The 18,022-nt window shown below is 38.2% G+C and overlaps 3 protein-coding genes across 3 annotated transcripts in view; all 3 read left to right on the top strand.

Annotated features, from left to right (window-relative positions):
* The window catches only part of LOC136243387 (26S proteasome regulatory subunit 7), a 40,680-nt gene extending 36,205 nt beyond the window's left edge, over nt 1–4,475 (top strand). The window contains exons 6-14 of the mRNA XM_066034902.1: nt 602–677; nt 757–852; nt 931–1,095; nt 1,519–1,606; nt 2,090–2,213; nt 2,347–2,425; nt 3,312–3,408; nt 3,775–3,836; nt 4,313–4,475. Coding sequence (XP_065890974.1) covers nt 602–677; nt 757–852; nt 931–1,095; nt 1,519–1,606; nt 2,090–2,213; nt 2,347–2,425; nt 3,312–3,408; nt 3,775–3,836; nt 4,313–4,408 — 883 coding nt within the window. The 3' untranslated portion in view covers nt 4,409–4,475. The remainder of the gene's footprint in view (nt 1–601; nt 678–756; nt 853–930; nt 1,096–1,518; nt 1,607–2,089; nt 2,214–2,346; nt 2,426–3,311; nt 3,409–3,774; nt 3,837–4,312) is intronic.
* A 140-nt stretch (nt 4,476–4,615) lies between these two features.
* LOC136243428 (uncharacterized) lies at nt 4,616–8,545 on the top strand. The gene is made up of 8 exons (XM_066034935.1): nt 4,616–5,129; nt 5,191–5,453; nt 5,539–5,813; nt 5,937–6,393; nt 6,927–7,068; nt 7,121–7,386; nt 7,442–7,710; nt 7,833–8,545. The coding sequence occupies exons 1-8, from the start codon at nt 5,047–5,049 to the stop codon at nt 8,292–8,294; spliced, it is 2,217 nt and encodes a 738-aa protein (XP_065891007.1). The 5' UTR covers nt 4,616–5,046; the 3' UTR covers nt 8,295–8,545.
* A 2,667-nt stretch (nt 8,546–11,212) lies between these two features.
* Nucleotides 11,213–12,694, top strand: LOC136243391 (protein Wnt-1-like). The gene is made up of 4 exons (XM_066034905.1): nt 11,213–11,339; nt 11,410–11,669; nt 11,736–12,001; nt 12,072–12,694. The coding sequence occupies exons 1-4, from the start codon at nt 11,242–11,244 to the stop codon at nt 12,486–12,488; spliced, it is 1,041 nt and encodes a 346-aa protein (XP_065890977.1). The 5' UTR covers nt 11,213–11,241; the 3' UTR covers nt 12,489–12,694.
* The last annotated feature ends 5,328 nt before the right edge of the window (nt 12,695–18,022 follow it).

The raw sequence follows: 18,022 nt of genomic DNA, 5'->3' as shown, positions 1-18,022 counted from the left end.
AGATCACTGTCCATGGTTAGGTAGATCAGGTTGTTTTTTCAAGTAATGAATCAAATTAAAAATGATTGGCTGGCTATAGTGCCAACAGATGTTCTACTTTATTCCAACTGTGTCAATTTGGCTGTTGTTGTTGTGATCATCATCTAAATACAACTTTAATTGTTTTAATTTTCATTTGTTGCAGAGCTAGCCATTTATATTAGCCACTAATTGTAATCTAATTTATTTCTACATGATTTTCACACTGTTTGTATACAATGTAGAACCTAGTTGTATTTTTATTTTTACCAGCTCTGTGTGTACATAAGGATCAGCATATGAAGATTGACAAGGACATTATAGATAGGGAATTTCATAAAACTTTTTCTTAATTAGTTTACATAGAAGGCCCTAGTCCAGTCTTATCAAGCTACCTTGCATAAACACTGTAATAAAACATGAGAAGACATAACAGTTCTTTTTTCTGTAGAATAAATAAAGCTGGTAGGAATTTGTCTGTCTTGGTAGTGTAATGCATTTAGCATGCGATTATTATGACAGGAGTGGTAGCTTATGGGCTCCTGTTGTGATTATGCTGTTATTGTATTGTTGGTGTCTATAGGGTAGGCGACCGCAACAAGTATGAGATACACCTTCCTCTTCCACCAAAGATAGACCCCACAGTGACAATGTGGCAGGTATAACATTATTAACATCTGCTGTTACCAACTGTACACCATGCTGTTGATCAAAACATCAATATTTGGCACTCCCTAGGTGGAGGAAAAACCAGATGTGACATATTCAGATGTGGGGGGATGTAAGGAGCAGATAGAGAAATTGCGGGAAGTTGTAGAAACCCCACTACTGCACGTAAGCGGCTGCACGTGTGGTCTCACATTAGCTCTTCTGTTGTCATCCCCTAATGAAACAATGTTATTTTCCATGTAGCCAGAGAAATACATCAACCTTGGCATTGATCCACCAAAGGGGGTGCTGTTGTTTGGCTCCCCAGGAACTGGGAAGACCCTGTGTGCCAGAGCTGTTGCCAACCGTACAGATGCATGTTTCATCAGAGTGATAGGCTCAGAGTTGGTGCAGAAGTATGTGGGAGAGGTAAGCCATAGTGTAGAGGGAGGCCAGTTGTTGCCCTCTATAGGCAGTCCTTAGTGATTAACCTATAGACCATTAGTGAAATCACTGCTATGAATATCCTGAACAGGAGGAGCAGAAATTTGACTGCCTGTTGCTTCTCATGACTGTTCTATTTCAATTTCATTGTTGTAATCTTATCGCTTTCTGATAAATCTGTTTATTGTGCCCTGAAATTTGTTTGTGGCTTTTAATCATTCCTGTATCTCTTCTATGTAGCCTAGTCAGTCTTCTGTCCCATCACTTGTACTCAATGTAATATTATATCTTGTTTGTTGTTGACCATATTTTGTTGATAATTCCCTAGATTCCATCATATCTTTCTCAATTTTTTGTTGATAATTCTTGAAATTCATTTTTAGTGCAATTGTTTACTGTACATTACAGGGAGCTCGTATGGTGAGGGAACTGTTTGAGATGGCAAGGTCAAAGAAAGCCTGTATTATATTTTTCGATGAGATCGATGCCATAGGAGGTGAGAATTGTTTTTATTCCTGGTTCCTTACTTAGCCTAATGTCATCATCGACACCAGATGTGGTAGCATGAATACTATTTGATAATGTAGACTATTAGTAAATTAGGATATTGGATGAAATAATCAATGGATCACTACAAACTGCTAGACTGAATTATAGACCTGTTTACTGCAATGGTCGGTATTATTAAGGTGGTCCCAGCCATCACAGGTTAGCTGGTCTGTCATTAGAGGCCATTGCTATGAGACAGGGACTAACCACTCTTGTATTCATGGTCACCTATCATAGCAATCACTTATTGGCTCATTTTGTTACCATGGTGGCATAGGTCATAAAGGCGTTTTAACTAATCAGTTTTGCTTTCATTCAGAGACTTTGTAATAGGAAGTAACATGTTTCTTATTGCTAAGGTGACAATCGGTGTTTTGTAGTGGTATTAAACTGGTTTAGCTGTAGACTTTAATTGTGTGTTCTCCCACAGGTACCCGCTATAGTGATGGGGACGGTAGTTCCAATGAAGTCCAGCGTACTATGCTGGAGTTGATTAACCAGTTAGACGGGTTTGATCCTCGTGGCAACATTAAAGTGTTGATGGCCACTAACAGGTCCTCTGAGAAACACTGCACACACAATGCACATGGCACTCACAACACAGTTTTTCTTTTTTTTGTTAATGCTTACAGCTGGTAGTTGTGTATCTTACCCTATAATTAAATTTCCTGTCTATTACTGTTGTAGGCCTGATACACTTGATCCTGCATTGTTGAGGCCAGGAAGGTTGGACAGAAAAGTGGAGTTTTCACTTCCTGAACTGGAGGTGTTTACAATAACAACTGTTGTTATATGTGATTCATATCTCTCATGCATGTCCTGATCTTGTTCTGGTGGCCTCTTTATTGTGGTCCAGTGGCCTCTCATAGAGGTAACTGGTCACAAGGAAAGCCAGGGTAGTGTGAGGCGGTGTGGCCACCTATGGCTGCTAGCCATGGTCCATCAGATCATTCATCAACAGTTTCAACATTACCATGGCAGGCTTCAATGATTGGGCATTGAAAATTAGTGTTAATAGAAGCTTACAATGCTAATGAACAGGTGTAGGGTATGTGGCTTGTGCCATGTCAGGTGGCCTGTGATGTTGGATTATACAGTGGTCAGTGACAGGGCTAGTGTTTGTTGTGTAACTGTGATCTTGCCTACACCTAACCAGTTGCTTGGTCACCATCATGGTCTTCACCTCTGCGTATGGTGTTAATTGAACAGAACCATTCAAGCATATTTGCAGGCACAAGGTGTAAAAAATTTTATCTTATCAGCAATTTAAGTGTTATCAGATCCTAAACTTTACTTATGGACCAAAACAGATATTTTGAAAATATGATGAGTAAATTTCAAGTCAGGTCAAAGTTAATAAGTAACACCACAACATTAGTGGAGAACAGTACAGAAGTGTGTCAGTGGCATTGCGGACTATTTTAAGGGATTCGTTTCTTTGTTTAGGTTCATGGTTTACAGTGTATGAACTATAATGTGATATAAGAACTGTGAAAATGATTAATTGGTGTTAATGTGACAGTTTGTCATTTCGACTTACCAAGGTCTCTTGAATATAAAGAATGTTTGTTTTCCTTATAATAGTCACCTCCCCCTTGTCTGTTCTCTCACCACTCCTCCAAAAGGATATTGCTGTGAATGTATCCTTGTAGGGCCGGACCCACATTTTCAAGATTCATGCTCAGAAGATGAATGTGGAAAAGGATATTCGATTTGAGCTGCTGGCACGTCTGTGTCCCAACAGCACTGGTGGGTAAACAAGTAGCTATGGTCACTGCATGACCACATTAAGAGTGCATTTTCCACATGCTAATTTTCTCTTTAATATTTATTAGCTTTTTAGAAACCTTTAAAGCCAGACAGATCATTTTTAGTGGTTGCACGTTCCCAGGCCACTATGACATTATCCTACTAATGTGGTCAAAATTTACTTTGTGTGCGAAATTAAGCAACACTGAAGATGATTTATTGCGGAAATGAAGCCAAGTGTTATTTTCCATGTTGCTAGGGTGCCAACTTCATTGTGCCATCACAACCTAGCAATAGTTAGTAATTCAACAAGACAGTTGCTAGTGATTATTGCATGTACCAGCTGTTAATTAATATGTTTTACAGGTGCTGACATAAGAAGCGTCTGTACAGAAGCTGGGATGTTTGCAATCAGGGCACGCAGAAAGGTGCAGACTTCTTGCATCATTATTTTTTCTCCTTGCTACATCCTGCATGCAATATCCATATATAACTGCATGAGATTCCATTATATTAGGACATGGCATGTATAGTATACCTTTAAATGTGTGTCTTGTGATTGTTAAATCATTGCTCCAAGTATGGAGTGTATGTTTTTGGTTATATGCCATGTTTATAGTCCCAAAGCTAATGACAACACTAAACACTACACTGTAAAATGTTCTGTGAGTGTACGTAAGGTGTACACCATGTTTGGAAAAAATGTGGATGGCCAATTTGTGTTTAGTAAAGTGTGGGTTGTTCAAGTGTTTTTATTAGTAATAGCTGTTTATGTAAGCTAGAGGTTATATAGTATGTGATACCACAAGGGAGGGCCTGTGTTTTTACTTCTAAGTGTGTAGGAAAGAGTTAATAGTGGTAGTTCTTGGTGTAGGTGTATACTGTTATTCTTATGCCTCTGCAGGTAGCAACTGAAAAGGATTTTCTGGATGCTATTCAGAAAGTGATCAAGGCTTACGCCAAGTTCAGCTCAACTCCACGTTATATGACATACAACTGAACACGTCAATAGGATAATATTATTTGTTATGATTCACAACATATTGCATAATACTCTTTAAACCTGGTACACTGTGTACTCTGATAGTAAGACCCACAAGTGCTAATGATATATAACTATTAGCTGTGCTAATAATATCAAATTAACTATATCAAAGTGAACAAATAATAGCCTCATTGGTTACAATTAACAACATGTGTAGTGCTATAACCAAGCTTTATACTTTGTCCAGAGGGGATATACAACTGTAAATGATATGCAGTAGTGCTTTGTGCTTCACATTTTTGCTCTAAATGTTGTTGCAGTTTGTATTATTTCATTGAATGTGGATGTGGAGAGAGAAAATCATACACGTGAAAAGTTTTGTAAAAAGTAAAATGTGCATTCATAATACAGCCTATTATTATAAGGTGTTCAAAATTAATAAGCTATATTCATTGATTGCATAACTGCATACATGCATTTGTTACTGTCATTGCATAACAACGGATTTATTATAATGAAATTATTCCAGATGTGAAAAGTATTGCGTCACATTACGCGATGTTACTTGTATAAAAGCACAAGGCCGAGTGCCTGCTTTCAAATTTGTTCCTTGTGAAAACGATCTAGCAATTCAAGTGAGAAGCAACGCGGCAATGATTAAGATTGGCACTGCTACTATGTTACTGCTAGCTCTGCTTGCAGTGCAGCTGCCTTCCGGTTTCTGCCAGGATTGGTGGTCAGTATAGCTAAAGCTGTTTGCATGTGGCACGTTAACTATGGTATGTGTCTTACTGCAGGTCTCTTGTGACCCAAGCGGCGGTGATAAACCCGAGTGATGTGACATCGCCTGTTAGTCAAAGCTGTACCAACCCAAATTTGTTCAGTGGCATCTTATGCGGCAACCAGATCAACATGTGCAAGCGAGACACCAAGCTATTGTCCACTATCGCCATTGGAATGCTGCGATCTCTCAATGTGTGCCAAAAACTGTTTAAGGACAGACCCTGGAATTGCAGTGTTTTTGACTCCGGTCCTTACCTCGGAAAATTTACTGAACAAGGTGCGTTCATATAAGGAGATCACGGCTATGGCTATATAGCTAATATTAAACGTGCATGCCTTGATAGTGGCTTATTTACTTGCAGGAACGCGCGAAACAGCCTTCCTTAATGCACTTATCAGCGCGGGGATAGCCAGAGAGGTTGCAAGAAAATGCAAAGAGCAGAACTTAGAATTATGTGCTTGCGACTTCACCGATGAAAGACCGAAAAATGTGGACGAAACAACCACCATCATATCTGGATGCGGAGACAACTGTGATTATGGCAAAAAAGTTGCGGAGGAGTTCACTAACTGTGGACAAGCTGCTGATTCCTGTACTGGACTAATTGCATCACAAAATAACAAAGTTGGAAGAGAGGTGAGATTGTAGCTAGCTCACTGTCATGCATTTAAAGCAGCATGCAACCCACGTGCATCTGTGCACATGCACATATTCAAACTAGTATTTAGCTGTTATACTGTGTTTTGATCTGTTGTGTAGTTGGTAATGAATGATGCAAAGATTGAATGTGTTTGTCATGGACTATCAGGAAGTTGTTCTGTCCAAACCTGCTTCAAGAAAGTACCAGATATGGAGGATATTGGAAAGAAGCTATCTGAGAAGTATGACATTGCCAAACGTGTTAAAAGTGGCCCTAACAACAATCTGATTCCAGCTGATCCTAATTCACCACAGTTAGGCTCTACTGAGCTAGGGTATTGTGAATTTTCTCCAAACTTTTGCAAGCGTAACTTGACAAATGGAATCTATGGCTCGTCTGGGAGGCAGTGTTGGCCAGACAGAAACGGTCCTTCAAGTTGCAGTGTGTTGTGCTGTGGGGGTCCAGTAGAATCAAGGCAAGTAGAGAAGGAAGAAACTGATTGCAAGTTTGTGTGGTGCTGCGAAATCAAGTGCACTGTGATCCGTAGATATAATGAAACAGAGTATTACTGCAAGTGATGGACATTGTCTGCAATTGCTGCATGTGAAGCTCCCCTCAATGACTCCTCTTGCTTCACTGACAGTTTTTATCTATACTATAATTTATTAGTACAATTATAGATACTTGACTACTTCCCCTTTTTTGTACGTATGTAAATATTGTAAATATTGTCCATGCCCTGGCGATTTATATTTTTTTGTTCTATTTGTACTGAATTTTCTATTATGTTGTGTTGCTTGTATATATTTTTAAAAATGAAAATGAAATACATGATGAAGCATGACAACTTTGAACTCCATGCATATAGTTAACGCAAGCTTTGCAACCTGAACACCATTAAAAAAGCTATTATCATAGGGAGCCGTGAGAAAGCAAAACAAACTGATACTTGCAGAAAAAAATCCCAGAACCCATGCAGTTGAATCCCCCACAAGCCTCTGCCCACAAACAGATACTCCACTGGGATTTCTATGTATGCATGTCTACAACCTATAGATTATTGCCGTGACGTCATTGTGCACGTGCAGTATTGTCCGCCTGTGTATAAGACGGTAAGAGCTACTGTGGTAAATCATTTTGTTATACCAGCAAGTGTGAAAATTTATTGTGTGATATGTTCAAGACCGGCTACCCTTCTTTCCTACTACTAACGGTGATAGTAGTACAAATTCCCTCCGGCTATACCTGGTGGTAAGTGGCCCAGAGGTGTCAATGACATCATGTTGACTATGCTATTCTACAGGTCTCTTGTCACCAAAACGAACGAATTATTTGATCCGGTAGACGTGACATCGCCCATCCGTCAAAACTGTGCTGATCCCGCCTTGTTCAGTGGAATCTTGAGTGACACCCAGATAAATTTGTGCCGGAGTGATGCCAAGCTATTGTCAACTACCGCCATCGGGGTACTACGAGCTCTCAATGAGTGCCAAAAACAGTTTAAGAACAGGCCTTGGAATTGTAGCGTGTTCGACTCTGGTCCATACCTTGGAAGATTTGTTGAACGAGGTATACGTACGTAGCTGACTATAGCTATAGTCAATACTTATATCTGCATCCACAGGAACGCGCGAAACAGCCTTCCTCAATGCCATCATCAGTGCTGGAATAGCTAGAGAGGTGGCAAGACAATGCAAGGAGCAAACTTTGGATTCGTGTGCTTGTGATTTTTCTGTGCTACCAAGCAACAATAATGGCATCACTATCATATCAGGGTGTGGAGACAACCGTAAATATGGCAATCAAGTTGCCACAAAGTTCACTGATACAGGAATAGCTGATGATACCTGCACTGGACTAGCAGCATTGCACAATAATAAAATCGGAAGGATGGTAAGTATATTATGGCTTTCCTGTCAGTAATTTAAGAAGCCTTATACATTGTTTTTACAAACCCACCTCATTGTGTTAGACACCATGCAGCTGTTATGATGTGTTCTGGTACCTTTGTATAGATAGTTGATGAAAGTATTAGTGAGTCATGTGTGTGCCATGGACTGTCAGGGAGTTGTTCTGTCAAGACCTGTTTTAAGAAAGTACCAGACATTGAAGAGATTGGAAAGCAACTGTTATTACAATATGATATAGCAAAACGTGTTGAGAAAGGCACCAGTAACATTCTGAAACCTGCTGAACCCAGTGCACCACCGTTAAATTCTTCTGAACTGGCATACTGTGAATTTTCACCAAACTTTTGCCAACGTAACGTGACATATGGTATCTATGGCTCATCTGGTAGGCAGTGTTGGCAAAACAGTGCTGCGGGTCCATCAAGTTGTGCTGTCTTGTGCTGTGGGGGTCCGGTAATACAGAAGCAAGTGAAAAAGGAGGAGGAAGTGTGTGAGTTTGTGTGGTGCTGCGAGATCAAGTGCAGAGTAGCTCGTACCTATTATGTCACCGAGTATTACTGCAAGTGATGGACATTGTCACCTTCAATCCTGCATGTTGAGCTTTCCCTTAATGATTCCTCTGCTTCAACGACAACTTTTTAAAATTCTATAATATTGCTACATACTTTATGAACAATGCCTAATATTATGTATATATTGTAAATAGTATCAACTCTATTAAAGCAATTTTTTTGTAAGAATTTTTTGTAGACTCATTATTTGTTTGTACATTTTTAAAATGTGTCTGAAAAGTTATACATGACGAATTTTGTACAGTATCAATATGTGTGGTAATCAATGGGAAAACGCAAGGGCTGGAAATGTGTCTCAAATGACACATGCAGCATTAATTGGTCTGCTAAAACACATGCCTTACACTTGTTACTGAACTGTTTTTTCAGGTACATTTCTTAATAGACTATTGCCAATTCTTTGTGGTTACATGATCGATCATGTGGGATATTTCATTTACCTTGTAGCTTCTAAACCTGGAGTAGGTTTGTAATGCTATCAAAGCTTGCAATGTGAGACTTCTATAATCATTCATTGGTACCAATGCATTGTGTTCTGTTGGTAAAGATGTCAAATTTAAAGTGGTGTTACATAGTAATTATCCTGCATTAGTGTGGCCGCAAACCCACTTTACAAAACAAGGCATTTTGGACCACAGAGGCACTGAATTTTGTAATTGGAAAACTTGAGATTTCACTGTCCTACAAGCCTGCAAAATATGGACCGTCTTTAGATGCTACTTTGTGTTTGCTGCTAGTTGAGGCAGATCAACTACATGCATGTGTATATGTGTATATATGAAGTATAAATTGCACAATATGAATTTATACGAATAGAATTTATGTCACCATATATGATACGCTTGCTATATAGTGGTATATGGTGCATGTCGTTCAGTCTTCAAACATATGCTACTTCTCCGCAGTTAACACTCATCAGTCAAAAGTGATGGGCACTTAATCAATGAGTACACTTGAGGTTGTAGCAGGTGACTGAAATCAGAATGACAAGGGCTGTCTATGCATGAGCTGCTTAGCTATAATTATGTACATATAATATGCCTATACCATTGTGCTGGCATGACAGTGACATGCTGTTGCAATATTCTCAATGTGTATTAGCCATGAGTACATACATGCATGTATACATAGCCATGCAATTCTAAGTTATATAGCAAGGTATATATACAATCAGAATTTTTTATATAGCCAGATATGTATAGTGATCACAGAGATACTGACATTGTTGACTTCAGTACATAATACATGATGGATAGATTCAATAAAGCTAAGCACATGACTATATGGTAATATGAATGTCATGTAGGATATGCTGTTTGATGACAGATGCACATAGGGGAGCATATTGCTATAGCTATATGCTGTTCAAATGCATGCAGCAGTGAAAGCAACAACTTGAATAGGAATTTTTACAGTACTATGATATCATTGCTGTAATTTCTGTAAGCTGAGCCTTAGCTAAGAGCTTTATAAGTCTATAACTATATCTGGACTGCACGTTCAACCTCTATACTGAACCTATAGTATAGGTTCAATATAGTAATAGCTCCAGTATACAGTCAGATTTGTGAAAATGTTGAATTGCATTTGGTGCTTCCTCTGAAATAGTGTGCACCCCTACGAAAAATTACAAAAAGTTATACATACTGTATTATAGCATGGCTTTTTGTACTGGCAAAACTTCATACTTTGCCTTTGAAATCACCTTCACAGTGTTCAAAACCACGTAGTGACCTTTTTTTTTTTTTTTTTTGGTATTCAACTTGCAGCTAGGCTGAAGTCGCAATTCCAGAGAACCTGAAACCCCCTCTGAAAATTTCTAGATCCACCCCTGTGCTGTATGCTGCAGATTGCCTGCAACAGTATTTTCTCTGGTTAAATCATGAGTTCAGTGTCAATTGTCATGGTGTAATCCATTTTTGACATCTGCAGCAAAACTTTTGACAGTGACATGTCTCATAACATCATAGCTATACACTGCATGTGGTCAAATTGGCTATGCCGGCTATAGCTATAGTTCAAAGAGTAGCTATATGGGATTAATAACTGTCACACTAATATCTGATCTCAGCTATTGCCAGTATAGTTTCAGAGTTGATGATACTGCTACTTAAATAGCTACCAACTCTGGAAATTCTAGATACCAATAATGGTGAATTTCTGAACAACCTTCAAGCTACTACTAATGTGTTATACTCATACTGAACTGCAGGCAGTAGTAGTAGTAGAAATAACATGGCTGGATATTTTCAGATGGCCAAACAAAATATTTTACTGCACATTTGTAATGGAGAAGCCATTTACCCTGAAAACTAGTAGTGTAATGCGCATGTGTATGCTGACACCATTGTATATTTTGGACTGACTCGGAGTTATTGTCAAGCTGTTGTGAGTTGTATGATGTACAGTGGTGTTTTGCTCAAGCTTGTCTATCCGCTGTTGTTGTTTGAGTGATTTACATTTGTTGATTAATAAAAAAAGTTACTAATTACTATACCCACAATACCACAAAACAACTATTTAAAAAAAAAATCTATATGAGGCTATATAAGTACCGGCTGCTCTAGACTCAAACTTTGAATTCAAATTGGTGGTAAAGTTATCATTCAAGCATAACATCTATACCTTAAATTTAACTGTGACACATATATGTTCAGCATGACTGTAAGTGTATAATAAATGTGAGGCAATAGAATCTCCCTCTGTTGGTGATCTGTGAAATACTAGGGGTTTCTGGGAACCCCAAACCCCCCCCTAAAACTGCCCCTGCAGTAGTTTATTCAGTGACAAATCACCGTCTGTGACCTGTGGTTGTGCAGTAATTTAATGGTCACGTGTCCATAGAGTGCTGTTACGTCACAATCACGTGCACAGGCCCTTAAAAGCTTGCAGCTTCCTCATTTTGCTGGCATTGTACATCAGCAAAACAAGGATTGCATGCAATGGTTGGCTTTACTACTGTCTTACTGCTAGCTCTGCTAACAGTGCAAACATTGTCAGTTTCATCTGATCAGAATTCCAGTCTATGTTCGGACTGGTGGTAAGTGCCGGGCTGTCCGGACTATAAGCTTGGTTGCTAACACTTGACTGCATGGTTTGCTTTCTTGCAGGTCTATCGTGGCCCATGGGAACCAAGTATTTGATTCAGAAGAAGTGCCATCGCCGATCAGTGTCGATCCTACCTTGTTTGGTAGCATCTTGAATAGCAATCAGATCAAGATGTGTCAGAAAGACCCTAAGCTGTTGTCAACTATCGCCATTGGGGTACTGCGAGCTCTCAATGAGTGTCAGAAACTATTTAAGAACAGGCCTTGGAATTGCAGTATTTTCGAAACTGGGCCCGCTTACCTCGGAAAGTTTATCGAACGAGGTAGCTATGCTAATTAGCTGATGGTTCAGTAAATTTGAGTGTTTCTGTTGTTTCTCTCCTGTGTAGGAACTCGCGAAACAGGCTTCCTTAATGCCATCATCAGCGCTGGGATATCTAGAGAGGTTGCAAGGAAATGCAAAGAGCAGGACTTGCAATCGTGTTCTTGTGATTTTTCTGCCGAAAAACCGCCGCCGGATGACAAAACCACTATCATATCAGGGTGTGGGGATAACTGCGCTTATGGCAATGAAATTGCTAAGAATTTCGCTTATTGTGGTACCACTGGCTGTGTTGGACTAGTTGCTAAACACAATAACAAACTTGGAAGAAAAGTGAGGTTGCAACATAGCTATATTTAAAGCCCTTAGCTATAAATGATCTCTGTGTGTGTACATGTGTTAGGTGGTGCAGGATAACACTGGGATTGATTGTGTTTGCCATGGACTATCAGGGAGCTGTACTGTCCAGACTTGTTTTAAGAAAGTACCAGATATGGAGGAGATTGGAGAGAAACTGCTGGCAAAATATGATGTAGCCCAACAAGCACCATCGCTGCCAGGTCAATCCACCCTTGCGTATTGTGAATTCTCTCCTAACTTTTGTCAACGTAACTTGCCAAATGGAATTTATGGTTCATCTGGTCGGCAGTGTTGGCCAGACAGAGATGGTCCATCAAATTGTAACGTCTTGTGCTGTGGGGGTCCAGTAGTACAGAGGCAGGTGAAAAAAGAAACTGAAAAGTGCGAGTTTGTGTGGTGCTGTAGACTTGAGTGCAAAGTGGTCAATACCTATTATGAAACTGAGTATTACTGCAAATAATAACATGGTCATCTTCAATTGCTGCACGTGGAGCTCCCCTTCAATGATTCCTCTTGCTTCACTGACAGTTTTTATTTTAATTTAGACTCAGTACACAATTATTCCCTTATAATTATGTATGTCACAACCCTATTGTACAGACAATATTATTTTTATACAATAATTCTCCCCAGTTGTTACATTATTCTAACTTTATTATTGGTAAATACATTATTGTCAAATGTGTATAGTTACCTCAGAATGTTGTTGATTTTATACATGGGATATAACATTAGGTAGATTAATGTGACCACATTTCTTAATGTGGTCACAGGCAGGCAACATGTGGGGTACACAACTGCATGTGGTATTTGAAGCCATGTGACATTGGTGGGCTCAATGAAACACTGTAAATGGTCAGGTGTATTACTATTAAATTATGGAATTACAGAAAACACAAATATAGTGACAAATTATATAGACCAAAATTCTTTTTACTCTGTCCCAGACCATAGAAGTTCCTGTTATGTATATTTGCTATGGCCACAAAAGATATTTACAATGTAAATGATAATAGCCAAAGTTCTTGGAAGTGTGTATGCATGGGTATTTATAAATCACTAATACAATCATAATCACTGCATATACTGTTGTGTTAGCTAATTACATTACATAAGCCAGTGCATGTGACCGCATCATGCATGTGACTTGCATGCTATAGAGACATGCACACGTACATGCACACGTACATGCACAGCATGCACATTTGATCACATAACTGCATGTGCACACACTCATGATCAGTACAATGTACCCATACGCACACACACACACACACACACACACACACACACACACACACACACACACACACACACACACACACACACACACACACACACACACACACACACACACACGCGCACATGCACAAACAGACCACACAGCATTATGCACAAACACATCCAGTTTCACAGTAATAAAAAAAAATTGCCACAAACTCATTCAGTACATGCTCATAACTGCATGTGTAATAATTATTATTATTATTGTTTAATGTGCAAAACCTCTTACAAAGAGTATGTACAAACACAGATAATGAATCAACAAAATTAATTGTGTGATTAATTGATGTTCAGCTAGCCTTGCTTTAAATTGGTCTAAACTTGAACAGATGATGAGGTCGTTGGGTAAATTGTTCCAGATCTTTAAACTTGATGGAAAGAATGAGTTAAGATATGAGTTTACTCTTGTGTTTTGCTGTAACAGCCTCAATAGGTGACCTCATAAACAGTAGTTAGATGGAGCTGGTATGAGTATGGTATGAGTCGGTATATCTGTTAATTGGTGCATGATCTTAAACATTACGATCGTTTTCAGCTGGTTTCTGCAGTGAGCCAGAGGTGGCCAATTCAAATTTTGCAACATATTTGTGACACTTTGCATATGAAGAATACACAAACCTTGCACACCATCTTTGAACTGATTCAATAGCTAAGATGTCCTTTTGTGTATAAGGGTCCCAGACTACATAGGTGGATTCTAGGATTGGTTTAATAAGTGACTTGTAACAACTCACTTTGACCGAAATCGGGCAGCTATGAAGGTTACGTTGTAAAAACCCTTTGATACTGTTAGCTTTGTTAGTTATTGTCTAATGTGTTTAGACCAGGATAGCTTTGAGTCAATAGTAAGACCTAGGTACTTGGTGTGTGTCACCTCCTGCACAACAGTGTCATACACAGTGTCATGGTAAAGAATAGGCTTTTACTTGTGTGTGTTGTGGAATGTCATATGAAAAGAATTAACATTCTTGTATCATGCATGGTGCCTCACTAGACAGAAACTTCATCAAGAATTTCTCCATTCTTTATATCTGTCCATAACCTATACAAACTACAAGAGCAAGTGACCTCCATCACAGACCTCTGTGCCCTTTTTCATAATATTCTCACAGGATAGCATTCACAGAATAAAAAACAGAATAGTGAATTGTTCACTAGCATACTCAACAGTTATTTCAAATAGATGATTGCAGTGCACAATAATTAGTAGGTGCAGTGGAAATAGAGGAGAAATTTCTCTCCCCTTGTTTTGTTAGACCAAAATACACACATTTTATGCAGATACCCAGGCTTTGCCTTTACATCCTCACAACAATAGATGTAGCAAAGATACTCTAATAGAGCAGTCAACTACTCTAATGAGCAGTCAACTACTCTAATAGAACAGCCATATTCTGTGAAATTAATCAAAAACCTTGAAATTTTTCTTAAGTGAATGCCTCCAAAAGCCTCCAGAATAGTGTCCATATCTGTTGCATGCTGACTTTGAATTCCTAATACAAAAGTTTCTTATGCAAAATATTTAGGATTGCAAAATTATTAATTTTAAAGTGTGAAGTTCAGGGTTGCTAGGGTTGCCACGAAACAATTTCTGATGGTATTTAAGCTTTCTGCATAATTTATTTTAGAGAAAAGATACTGCAATTGCAAATTCTGATTTGATGGTATTACAGCCATGACTAAATTCTATTGTATTATAAAATTATGGCTAGCTGTATCGATAATTTGTGGGATCTGGCCTTTGCCAATTGCAAGAAGTTGAAAACAAATGCAAGGGTATGCAGAACTAGTTATGTGTGTGCCAGTAATAGTTGGTGAAAAACTTTATTATACCAGATATCTGTGACTTACGGTTCTGCAGTTACTGAATAGTTTACTGATTGTAATTCTGCTTGTATATGCTGACTAACTGCATTACATAATAACAAATATGAAAGAGAAGCGAAAGGTTGTACAGTTTATACTTTACAACTACCATAAAATACTTAAAATACATAAAATCACATGTTGTTTGGTGCTATTGGTGAGAAACTGATTCCTTAGCTTATATATTTGCCTCCACTGAAATTCACACCGTGTAAAATACATGTAAAATACATGTAAAATACATGTAAAATACTTAAAAGGTATAGAAATCCGCTATAGTTCACAATAATCTAGTCTTCAAGACAAATTACGCATGTAGACAATCCTAAGGAATAAGTCTCAATGAGTCTCAATATACATGTACACAGTATATTCTTCCCTCTATATAGTTAAACAGAGTCACAGACATACTTAAAGTGGTGGCAAAATCCAGTGTCAATTCGTATATATATATATATATATGTATGTATGTGTGTGTGTGTGTGCATGTATTCCAGCAAAAAGAGCAAGTACATACCACACCCATATGAGACAAATTACTTAAAATGTGTATATCTGCACCCATAAAGCTGTTGTGAAGCACATATTTAATCCATTTTTAGTCTGTGGCCTTGTTATATTCACACAACAAAAAAAACTGCCAAGCTGTGAAAAAAGAGTGCAGCCTTCCAAAGCCTGGATAAAACTTAAAATCCCTAACAGTCAGTCTGGCTATGATCATGTAAGCATCAGGTGGGGACTTGATCACTGCCAGTATTATTCCAATCCACTAGTATGCACTATATATAAAACTGCTGCAACATGTATGACATAATTCGCATGACACATATCCATGTACCAATTTCAGCCTGTATAATATTATGTTTAGCTCAGTCAAAGTAGAATAACAATAACAGATGTATTTAATTTTTAGAAGGCTTTACAGCACAAGTGCTGAAGGTATGTATACTTTCAATTGATTTGTGTCACCATTTTACTCATTTGTTGTAACCGCTAGCTTGAAAACTCATTTGTAATACATCTAGGTGATGCACTTCAGATCATGTATTGCTTGTAGTTCTTGTGTAATTCTCCTGGAATATTACTTTAGACATGTTACAGAGCCAGATGGTAGGCCAAGCAGGCAAAAGAGTTGGGGAGGTAATGTAGCAATGAAAATACACAGTGGAACGATGGATTTATTTGTTTATTACTGCATATGGATGCTCTGCATAGGATATGATGCACAGATATACAGTAGTCACTAAATGACAATAAATAATAATACAAGGATGGCTGGTTGACAATCTTTTCTGGAGATTGTTCATGCTCTAATTGTTGCAGGTCAGAAAGAGCTATATGCTATATAGAGATAAGTGTTAATTTTGACAAATGGTGTTCTAAAATGCTGGGAGTGGATGATGACACTGGAGTTAGTGATAAGGATGGGACAACAATGAGATTATTATTTAGTTAGATGCATCATTCAAGTGAAAGCTAATTAAATATGTTAAGCGTAGTGGTGGCAAGAGTAGTTGCTCATTGCATGTCATGCTGCAGTGTGTTGTACCTGCTATAGCAAGGTGTCCATATTGCATGGAGATGCATATTTGAAGATATAGGTTGAACAAAACTTAAGGTTTTGTAGCAGTTGGGCATTCCTTCTTATGAGGGCATGAGCAGTTGGTACAGAGAGTTATGTGGCTGGTCTCCTTCTGGATGGTGTAGCTATATGCTTTGGATTTGGAATTCCTTTTGAAAAAACAAATAAAGATATATAGCTACTGGAAGTAAAACATAGTCCATAAATGAAAGTAACATATATAAAATGGGCCTTGTCAAGACCTGCATGAAGCAAAAAGGATTTACGACACTAGTTTTTCTGGTTATTAGCTAGTGTTTCATGACTGCATCTGGCACCATTCTTCCCTTTGATGCAGTCATTGCTAGCTAGACACTATCTCAAGGCATATATCACTTAATGACATTTTTGTAGAAAATTCAGTAAATTTAAAAAATTTTTTTTAGAAACTTGTTGGAAGGAGGTTACTCTGAAGGAATTTTGGGCTTGTTTATGCCTCCAAATAAAGATCTACATAAACTCAACCCCACCTTCCAAGTTTTTCTAGGGGTATGTCTCCCAGACCATGTCTGCTGTTTTACTCATATATACTTCGGTTAATTTTCATTGCCAAAGTTGACTCCCAACTCTTTGGCCTGCTCCAGCATATCATGCATCTCTATGGCTGAAGTAAATGGCAAACTTAATCTTTGAAAAATTAATCCAATAGCTACACTCATTAGTTGATCATGGTCCAAGTGTATTTAGCGGGGTACTTGGAAGTCTAAAGCACACCACATCATAAATTTTACCAATGTAAGACTAAAGTACGCAGCTAAGCTAGTCAGTAGGGAGCTACCTGTGTAATTGCATCTTAAACAAAGGAAATGAAGACAGAAAGAACAAAGGCCCATTTAAGAATCAACAGGAACAGTTGAAATCACATTTGTGAGAAGATAATTTAAATATTCTAATAAAACAGTCAACCACTCTAATAGGACATTCAAAAGATATTCATGGAAACTCTCTGTTGACTAGAGTGTAAATGGTGAAGTTGAATATGAACTCTGTGACTGTGGACTGGATCAAGTTCTACCAACTTGATCCAGTTATAATAATTCACAGGTGCAATTAATTTCATAAACCCAATATGGTATAAATATAATAGAGAACAGTGATCCTCAATAACAACCTTTTAAAACACAAGAACCTAACCGTATCTAACAGACCCTTAAATACCAGTTGTAATTGTGATGTAGAAGCTTTCCAGGTGAAATTTCATTGATACATAGAGTTCATGCATA

The sequence above is a fragment of the Dysidea avara genome, chromosome 13 (genome assembly GCF_963678975.1).
Source record: "Dysidea avara chromosome 13, odDysAvar1.4, whole genome shotgun sequence".
In the NCBI taxonomy this organism is placed as follows: Eukaryota; Metazoa; Porifera; class Demospongiae; order Dictyoceratida; family Dysideidae; genus Dysidea; species Dysidea avara.
Note: the sequence above shows the minus strand (reverse complement) of the source record. Positions and strands in the feature narration are given on the sequence as shown.